Here is a 9889-nt window from a genome sequence, read left to right as displayed (position 1 = left end):
TACGACGATTTCACCAATGCCCTACCGCCCAATGAGTGCCGCTATGCTGTTTATGACTTTGATTTCACCACTACTGAGAATATCCAGAAGAGCAAGATCTTCTTCATAGCATGGTACATACAACTTTGAACATTCATTTTCATGTTAATCATTATTAAAACATGTTATATTATGGATGATGAATTAATGCATGGTAGGTCACCGGATTCGTCGAGGGTAAGGATGAAGATGGTGTATGCTAGCTCAAAGGACAGGTTCAAGAGAGAATTGGATGGGATTCAGGTGGAGTTACAAGCCACTGATCCGAGCGAGATGAGTCTTGACATCATCATAAGTCGAGCTCTCTAGATATCATATATATCTTCTCCCTGCTTTTCTATATATATTCATAAATTAATCATGGTCAATCAAACAATTTCTTCATGTTATATGTAACTTTGAGTCTTGGTTTCATTCATTCTTTCTCCTCTTGACTATTTTTTTTTTAATTTTTTTTTAAGTTACATTTTTAAATTGACATGGGTTTGTTAAAACACTTTCTCGAATGGGACAAGTTGAAACCATGTAGTGTCTCGTGTAATATGTTGCATACATTCGTTGAAAAATAAATAATTTATAAAGTGTTCAGTGCATTTGTTACAACGATATGTCGATATGCCCGCGCAGGTTCGAACCCTGCTGTCGACGATTTATTTTGTACTTTTTTTCATTAATAAATCTCATTACAGCCTTTGTTTACATACAAACAACGGTTGCGGGAGTTTTGGAGGTTACGGAACCGGGTGGTTGGGGGGAGAGAACCAATTAAAACTCTCAAACTCAACCATCTTGCACAAGGTTTGTTATCTGACATCATCAATATTACAATTACGGAAACCACAACAACAATAAATGAAAACAAGTCCACACATAAGCTTCAATAAAAGCCAATATAGAGAATGTAACGGAAACAAACATGATCACATTTGTGTATTTTGGGTTTAATCCAAGTTTTGTCCTTCGAAGAAATCGTTAAGCATTCGCTCAAGATCCTCAGGAGTGAACCTTATATACTTCTGTGGGTTCTTACCATCTTCTACAATCGGCCTGAGACAAACAAAGCAACGACATTACACTTTTTTTTGTACTTTCTTACTAATCTTCCAAAATTGGTTAAAAATTGGTTAAAAGTTGGTTAAAAGTTGTATGTACCCGAAACGTTTGAGAAACGATTTGTAGGGAGGTAAAATAATCTCTGCAATAGCAAGCCTGAGAGATTCGCGTAACTCAATGTCCGGAACTATCCATTGGCATTGTCTCTGGTGAAGCTCTTCGAATTGAGAATTGAAAGTATTGAATTTGTCTTCTACAAATGTTTTTGTTATATTTTCATCCTCTATCGAACTGCTCCCACTCGATTGAACCCTGATACACTGCAAATGCTGCATATATGACAAAACACTCTTTAAATAAAGTGATGCAAAACACTCTTTACCATATGTGACAAAAAAAAACCTAGCTATAAAGTGATGCAAACCTTATTACAAGAAATTGTCTGGTACCGCTGTGCGTGTTGTTGTACGATTCTTCCATATGTTTGATCCCAATCATCACCCAACCAATTCCTTGCTTCTTCAGTCCTGTGAACAAAATAGTAGTTAGTCTCTTTGAGATAACATGTTAAAAGGCTTTGGTTATATATGTTTAAGAGAAATTGGAGCCAAAGAAGCAGAACCAAACCTTTTGAAATTTCTCACTATGTAATACATATTATTCATTAAGAATAGTTGAGTTAATGCTGCATCTTCGCACTGTCTTGATTTACCATCCAAATTGTTCCGTAAAGCCCTCATGATCCCCGTTATAGCAGATTTCAGCTCGGTATCAGGATCCTTAGCACTATCAAGCTCTTGAAAAAGTAGCCTCAAGGTCGATTTGTAACTGTTTCAAGTTCCAGAAACAAAGGTTAAGTCATGCAAAAACCACTGATAAGTTGTTTTTGAAAGAAAAAAAGTACTCACTCGAACAAGTACTTGACGTATGTTACAACGTAACTAGTTAGCGGATGTACGGATCCATCTATAACAGCAGTTTCAGTCGTATCCATTTCAACAGCGTCTTCGAAATCCGCAATAGTTTCTTGCACTGTCTGAGCTAATAGCTTTGTCAGATTCAGTGCATCTTCTTTCATTTCGGTACAAGGTTTGCTTCCAAAGAGCAACTCAAACTATGTTTCAAATCAAAGGAAAAGAAAGATCAGATGCTCTAGCACAACAAACAACACTTGGAGGAGGGTGTAAATAAATGTTACCTCTGGTTGAAGCTCTCTCATTATCTCATACATATCTATCATAACAAACTGTTTATCAGGTGATCGGCTAATGGCAATAGCATATCCAAAACTAAGAAGCATATCAAAACAAACTGTTGTGATTTCAGCAAAAGATTGATCCCTGAGTGGCTCCACACCATCCATTATTTGGTTGCAGATTTTCTTTTCCATAGCAAATAATAGTTTCACCTGTTCTCAACGTCAACAAATCAAGAGGGATCTCATTTACAATCTATAAGGTATAGATTTCTATACATACATATATTATGGTTTTATTAGTGGGTTTAATTCGTACTGATATTCGCATGTAATGGATCCAGTTCTTAATCTTGGCGCCTAAGATATCCCACTTCATTTTGTGAACATCATCTTTGCTAAATCTCTCGACACCTAATTTGTGAAGGCTCTGCTCCAACACTGCCCTACGATTATCCCTTCAAAATGACGAAAAGTAATATATTATTAATCACTACTGTGTATAATCATTTAATGAGTTCTTCTACTATATATATAAATGATAGAAGTTAAATAGAAATTGGACCTGTAAGTTTTGATAAGTTGCTGCTGGTGACCAGCTTTAACCATCTGTTGGGCTAAACCATGAAGCAGAGGCAAAACCATTGGTGGGATGCTTGTTGGGACCGAATAGTCGGCTTTCTCTAAGCCACTACCTTCACCGTCTCGTGATGGCCGAAGATTGCTTGGGAGACACTCGAAAAGGTGATCAGGGTCTATTGGCTTGCTACACATTTTGAAGGAGATAATAAAAAATGCTAAGACCATTTAATTCTTTATAAAAAATGATAAGTAAAAACATATATAATAGTGTTGCAAAAAGCAAATTTGAAGGACAACCAAATTGTATATTTAAAGACGAACCTGTAATTTTCCAGAATCTCTTTGAACTTGCACGGATCATATAATGTGGTTATATCATCAACCTTACCATCTTTATGTAACACAAGATGATGTTCATCTGTAAAATGAGCGTTGCCTTTTCCTCCGTCGTCTACCTTGATAGATTCATCGTTGGGTTTGTCTTCAAGTGCTATCAACTCAGGAAGATCAGACTTGTGCAATACATGAGACATTTGTGATATATGTGTATGGTCTGTTCATAATGACTAACTACATTGGTTAGATATAATGTTCATCATAGTCATGACGACTTTTTCCTCATTTGACACTAGCTATATTTACACGACATTGACTTAGCATGTTAGTATTTCCTTAATGCCATTTGAACAAAACTATACTTTAAAGAATTCCCACATTTTCTACAACGAATAGAAGCTCATTTAGGAGCCTAACTACCGTATGTACATTATAATATTATGAGCTTAGTTACAATATGTACAAAAGGACTCATTTATGATAATTTATTAACACAACTACGACATGTTTACAATTTGTTTACATACAGAATGTCAATTTTACAATACATATAATCTAGATAAGATTTGCATAAATCAAGATACATAGCATAGATCATATATATAAACTCTACTACACCATAGTCCATATACAAACCTAATCAATTGGCACTAATTATATAAAATCATGTCTAATGTCCATGATCATGACCTTTTTCTCGTTTGAATTCTTCTTTCAATCTGTAATTTTTCTAGTTGCGACTTCTACTATTTATAAAAATTAAACACTATATTAAAAGAAATCTGACTTAGCAAGTTAGTATTTATTCTTGCAACTTGAAGAGTTTACTAAAGAAGTTTAACATTTTCTGCAGCATTGTATAAACTCAGGCGGATGCGTAGGTATAAAACTTTGATAAATTTAGTATTGATACTACGAAAATGCAAAAGGGCTGAATCATTGAAATAGTTATTATTTAAATATACGGGATATAGCCAATTCACTTTTACAGCTCAAAAAACATGACTTCATCAATGATTCAATGTTACAGTTCGAAGAAAAAGAAATCTAAAAGGAGAAAAAAACCTTTCAGAAAAGTTGAGACCTTAACATATAAAGAGCAAAACAAAAAGAAGAGAATGTACAACAAAATGGAAACAAACATTCATACATATTTATCTCTTGGGTTCACTCCAAGTCTTGCCTTCGAAGAACTCGTTAAGCATCCGCTCAAGATCCTCAGGACTGAACCTTATGTACTTCTGTGGGTTCTTACCACTCTCTATCATCGGCCTGAGACATATAACAAAACCAAAGCAACAGCATTTTTATTACTTTCATGAGGAGCACGAAACAAAATCTGTTGAAAAGTGTTTTCTGATCATACCCGAAACGTTTTAGAAACGATCTGAAGGCAGGTAAAAGGACCTCCGCAACAGCAAGTCTGAGAGATTCACGCAACTCGCTGTCCGGAACAGTCCATTGGCATTGTCTTTGGTGAAGCTCTTCAAACTGAGAATTGAAAGTCTTGAATCTGTCTTTTACTGATGCTCTTGATATACTTGAGTTATCTACCGGACCGCTCCCACTAGACTGAACCGTGAGACACTGCAAAATCTGTAGAGGAAATGGCTATTCAGACAAAAAAATACTAATAAATAAGTTTTAGAGCATAAACCTGAAACGTTTCAGTAAACCTTTGCCCAAGAAACTCTCTTGTACTGATTTGCATGTTGTTGTACAATTCTTCGATGAATTTGAACCCAATCATCACCCAGTAAATCCTTTGCTTCTGACCTGTCAAAAATGTAAAAATTCTAATTCAGGATTCTGTTTTAGGCTTTGGTTCTGTTAAGATCAGAGCACAAAACCTAACCTCCTGACAGATCTCACAATGTAGTGAACATTGTTCATGAGGAAAAGTTGAGTTAATGCTGCATCTTTGTACTGTTTCGATTTACCATCCAGATTGTTCTGTAAAGCATGCATGATCCTCGTTGTCACAGCTCCCAGCTCAGTATCAGGATCTTTACAGTCAAACTCTTGAAAAAGTAGCCTCAACGTCGATTGATAACTGTTTCCCAAAATTCCAAAAAATTAGTCCAACAAAAAACACAGTCAATTTCTGTTGCATACGTAAAGTTTACTTACTCGAACAAGAACTTGACATAATTTATGACATAGCTAGTAAGAGGATGTACGGTTCCATCCATAACCGCGGTTTTTGTAGCATCCTTTTCAACGGCTTCTTCAAAATCAGCAAAAGTTTCTTGAGCTGTCTGTGCTAATCGCTTTGTCAGATTCAGCGCAGAATCTTTCATCTCGGTACAAGGTTGGCTTCCAAAGAGCAACTCAATCTATATAAATGAAAAACAATTAGGTGACAGTAAACACACATAATTTTTGTGTGAGACGTTAAACTGTTACCTCGGGCTGAAGCTCTCTCATTATTTCATACATATCTAACAGAACAAAGAGTTTCTCAGGTGATCTCTTGCTTTTTGCAATAGCTTCCCCGAAACTAAGCAGCACAGCTACACTATTTACAGTGACTTCACCAAAACACTGATCTCTTAGAGACTCAACTCCATCGAGTATTTGGTCACATATTTTCTTTTCCGCAGCAAACAACAGTTTCACCTGTCCCAAAGCAAGTGCCGTGTCAATGAAGGAAACCGTAACTAATATATGAAAGGTAATATTGTTTTTTCTTGGAATAGTTTTGTATACTGATATTCGCATGTAATGGATCCAATTCCCAATCTTGGCCTCTAAGACCTCCCATTGCATTCTTTGAACATCATCTTTGCTAAGCCTCTCCACACCTAATTTTCGCAAACTCTGTTCCAACACCGCAGCTCGAGTATCCCTAGTAAATTACATATACTAACATGGATTAGTATACATCTCATGAAATTATAGAGAGAGAACTGAGAAGAGAATGAAACAAATAAAGAAAAAGTTGGACCTGTAAGTTTTAAAAAGTTGTTGCTGATGACCAGCTTGAACCATTTGTTGAGCCAAATCATGAAGCAGAGGGAGGACTCTCGGGGGAATGACTGTTGGGACTGTAAAAATAGCGTTTTCTAAGCTCTTGTGATGCGGGTCATGGCTCTTGCCGCCGCCACCACCACCTTCACCTTCTGACGATGGTCTCAGATTGCTTGGAAGACATTCGAAAAGTCGATCAGGTTCCATTGGCTTGCTAACATTGTTGAAAGAAAAGATCAAGTGTTAGAAACAATCCTTAAAAAATCAAGAAAATTAGCTTCATTGATTAGGCACAAGTGTAAATATCTGTATAATCTAAAGTAAGAGAACCTGTAGTTTTGCAGTATCTGTCTGAACTCATCCTCTAGCTTTGATAGAGCTTTAGAGAGTAAACCGGTAGCATGACTAATAACTCCACTGGCACTCTTGAACATCTTGTTGTTGCTGAAAAATTTGATAGTTCCTCTCAGTTGATCAATTGCTTCCAGGTAACTTTCAAGATCCTCATGTGGTCCTCTCAGTATTTTAGCTTCCGCCTGACAAACAAAAATAGATCAATCTTTATTCAGCTTAGTCATTAATTCTGCTTCAAACACACAAGAAAGAAAGTGATCTCAGATTTATCTGAAGATAAAACTCTCCTTACCTAGAACAGAGCTTGTATTAGTAACAAAATATGTCACAATGTGACCTCCTAGCTAAAGAAGAGCTTGACAACAAACTAGATTAACCATACTTAGAGGCAAAAGCTTACCAAATATTGTGGACCTTAATATAAATTACTATTTATCTTAGTCATTCAATTCATACAACCACCTCAAAGCCTCTTACCCGGAGAAGACTACAACATGAACCTAGAATTCTCCATATTGACACTTGTTAGGGTCAAGCAAGTTGGATAATCATACATAGAGATAAGTGGCCTAATCAGTTAGACTCCTAACAGAAGAAGTAAGGGTTCACTGCATAAGAAAGAGACATTTGCTATTTTTGTTTACATGATGCATTCTCCGACAAATGTTTCATTTGGACAGAGAAATGTTAAACATCAAAGAAGTCTTAACAGAGTCAGGGGAAAGTAATGATTACTTGAAAGACAAGCAAATAAAAGGAGAAGCGTGCATAAGGGAGAATGTAAGAGAAAAGACCAAACCTTTTTACTGAGATCAAATTGATCCAATATAACCTCAGCTGCTTTTAATGTCTTGTCAATATTCTCGTGAGCTCTCCTTATAGAATGTGTTCTTATCTACACAAACACAATAATCACACACACAAAAAAAAAAAAAAAAGAAGCCAAAATTCCAAATCAAAGAATCCAAAATCCGATCTCAGATTCCAACAAACCTAAAAAAAAAAAGTGCCTAAAATCCAAAAACAGAGAGATGAAGAAAGGGACCTGGGTGGGACGCATGGCTGTTTCAAGAGCCGAGAGACGGTGATCAAAGGAACCTAGGATTCCGACCATGTTGTCGGTAATGGTCTGGCTCTTTTGTAGAGACTCCTTCATCAAACCTGCTCGTTTGGTTAGGGCCTCCATCGCTTGAGCCACCCCCATTTTTCTCTTCTCTCTATCTTGATTTTTTTTTTTTTTCTAAGTTCCTGATTTTGGATCGAAGAAGAAAGAAATATGGTGAAATTGAAGAGAACTCAGAATTTTTTTTGGGGATTGGGATCAATGCAAATGTGGTGGTGTGTAGTTGGAGACGCTCCTCTACGATTTGTTGTGAGAGGATTGATAAAATTAAAATGTTTTCATACGATTTTGCTTAAGCTATAGTTTTTTGTGTACTTTTTTTTGCTTTTGTTTTCACCTTTTTAGGTTGATTTTGTGGGACATCATCGTATACTTGTTTTTATTTATTTATTTAATTGGGTAACAATTAAATTTAGCCACGTTTAGTTGACGGTGCTTTTGGGTTTCCATAAATTTTGGTACCTGATACTTATAATTAGAACCAAATTTTTAAAATAAAAATTCAATTAAAAGGGATTTCTTGGTGGTGTGATAATTGATAACTATGATTTTGCGAGTTGTTCGAGTGAGTCTATGAATTTATAGACTCTGAGGCAATTTTTTTTTTTTTTTGGACAAATAGATCTTGCATTCATTCAATCAACAAGACAAGGAGTTCCAAAGGTTAAGAGTTTTCCAAAGCAAAGCTTGGTACAACAATAAAAAGCATTATGAAAAGATAGATAAATCAAGAACATATCCAGGAACTATTGGAGACTTGGGCAATAAAGCACCAAACCACAAGCAACTTCAAGGGGAGTTGATGCCATATTCAAGCACAAAGCAGGAACATGGGAGATAGTCCTTATCAGCTGATAATGGGACGTTGAGAGGATTTTCAAAGCCAAGAGACAAGATGGGCTGGTCTGCTCATTGGCAAGGAGGAAGGTGATTGGTGGTTGAAGGTCAGATATGACTTGTTTGAAGAGGTTTCGGTAACTACTACTCCATAGAGCTGGATTATAATGCCGATAATCTTCAGATTTATGCAAGGGAGAACAAACTTCTTGGCTTTTTTTTTTGCGCTTGACAATGCTCGGGACAAAGGAAAGATGTGGAGAGAAGGTTGGGAAGGCTTTAGTAACCTCCTTTCATTGAAAAGGATATCATAATGCCGAACTTCGTAGAAAAAAACTTTTAAGCAAAAATAAGTTATGGTTTTGCTTAAAAAAAACTTGGTTGCGTTCAAGATGCTCCAAAGTTTTGGATACATCTTTTAAATAATTCATGTGTTGATTCCAAAGTCACTATTTTAAAAATGATTTCATAGAAACGCGTCACATTTGTTATTGACGATTTGGTTTATTAATTTCATAGAAATACATAAACATTAATTTTTTTAATTAACCAAAATTTGATGATTCAAACCAATCTAGACAAATTGGTTTAGAGTAATTTATGAGGAATATTATTTTCTTTCTAGTATGTGATTTTATAGTTGTCACATATTTTTTACTGTTTATTATTTTGTGGGATATATAGCGATAAAATATAAGGTTTTCACTCATACATAAGTGATAGCGGGAAGAAGACAAGTGACGGAAAAACGAGCATGTGTGACAAGTGTCACGAACATGTTTGATAAATATCATAAGCATGCATGACAAGTGGCGGTAAAAATTTGTCGTTCGTACTATATAAAAGTAAGTGTCCCACTTGTCATTCATGCTTTCGCTTCTACTTTGATAAAGAGTTAAAAGTAATTCAAAGAATAAAGACATCTTTCCACCTATAAATATGTGAATTTAGTCAATCATAAAAACAAAACAAAAATCAGAAATACTTGAAGAATAATTAGTACCAAGAGAAAAATCTATTTTTTTTAATAAAAATCAGGCATTCATTTTTCATCCAACATTCTTTTTTAGAGATACTTCGCTTGCACTAAACAATGGTATTTTGCTAAACAATTTTTTATTTATCTCTGTATTTAGGGGGTGTTATTGCATTCTAATTTATAAAAAAATTTTGAAGACTTGAACAAAATCATCAAAAGTGAATAAGTGAAAAATTTGAAGGATTGCTAGAGAGTATTCTACAGTTTTGTTGATTAGTTTTCTAAAATCTTATAAAATGTTTCAAACAATCTCTGTATTTTTGTGATACTTTTCATGATTTTATTTTGTGAAAAATTGTATAAAATCATGAACCAATAACCTAATAATTGAATTCATTAACAATCCTAAATTCTTTTGTTT

General features: G+C 35.2%; 2 protein-coding genes across 2 annotated transcripts; both read right to left on the bottom strand.

Moving 5' to 3' along the window:
• Window positions 802–3455, bottom strand: LOC104725748 (exocyst complex component EXO70A1-like). Its single transcript, XM_010444460.1, has 9 exons — window positions 3191–3455; window positions 2853–3053; window positions 2607–2745; window positions 2291–2500; window positions 2001–2206; window positions 1720–1920; window positions 1517–1619; window positions 1192–1421; window positions 802–1086 (listed from the first exon to the last, which is right to left on the bottom strand). Exons 1-9 carry the CDS (start codon window positions 3400–3402, stop codon window positions 981–983), a joined length of 1608 nt encoding a protein of 535 aa, XP_010442762.1. The 5' UTR covers window positions 3403–3455; the 3' UTR covers window positions 802–980.
• On the bottom strand, window positions 4175–7968 carry LOC104725746 (exocyst complex component EXO70A1-like). Its single transcript, XM_010444459.2, has 11 exons — window positions 7575–7968; window positions 7329–7424; window positions 6506–6711; window positions 6153–6389; window positions 5915–6053; window positions 5612–5824; window positions 5336–5541; window positions 5061–5258; window positions 4882–4981; window positions 4572–4801; window positions 4175–4477 (listed from the first exon to the last, which is right to left on the bottom strand). Exons 1-11 carry the CDS (start codon window positions 7731–7733, stop codon window positions 4360–4362), a joined length of 1902 nt encoding a protein of 633 aa, XP_010442761.1. The 5' UTR covers window positions 7734–7968; the 3' UTR covers window positions 4175–4359.

The sequence above is a fragment of the Camelina sativa genome, chromosome 11 (assembly GCF_000633955.1).
Source record: "Camelina sativa cultivar DH55 chromosome 11, Cs, whole genome shotgun sequence".
Taxonomy (NCBI): domain Eukaryota; kingdom Viridiplantae; phylum Streptophyta; class Magnoliopsida; order Brassicales; family Brassicaceae; genus Camelina; species Camelina sativa.
The sequence above is the reverse complement of the archived record's forward strand: the minus strand, read 5'-3'. Positions and strand labels throughout refer to the sequence as shown.

What these genes read in the sequence shown, in the direction of transcription:
- LOC104725746 (XM_010444459.2), bottom strand. Translation starts at nt 7,733, where the DNA reads ATGGGGGTGGCTCAAGCGATGGAGGCCCTAACCAAACGAGCAGGTTTG. An exon ending in CAGCCATGCGTCCCACCCAG is followed by an intron (nt 7,425 to 7,574) that starts GTCCCTTTCTTC and finishes GTGTTTGTGTAG; the next exon opens with ATAAGAACACATTCTATAAG. An exon ending in TGAGAGAGCTTCAGCCCGAG is followed by an intron (nt 5,542 to 5,611) that starts GTAACAGTTTAA and finishes TCATTTATATAG; the next exon opens with ATTGAGTTGCTCTTTGGAAG.
- LOC104725748 (XM_010444460.1), bottom strand. Translation starts at nt 3,402, where the DNA reads ATGTCTCATGTATTGCACAAGTCTGATCTTCCTGAGTTGATAGCACTT. An exon ending in TCCATTACATGCGAATATCA is followed by an intron (nt 2,501 to 2,606) that starts GTACGAATTAAA and finishes CGTTGAGAACAG; the next exon opens with GTGAAACTATTATTTGCTAT. An exon ending in TCGTTTCTCAAACGTTTCGG is followed by an intron (nt 1,087 to 1,191) that starts GTACATACAACT and finishes TGTTTGTCTCAG; the next exon opens with GCCGATTGTAGAAGATGGTA.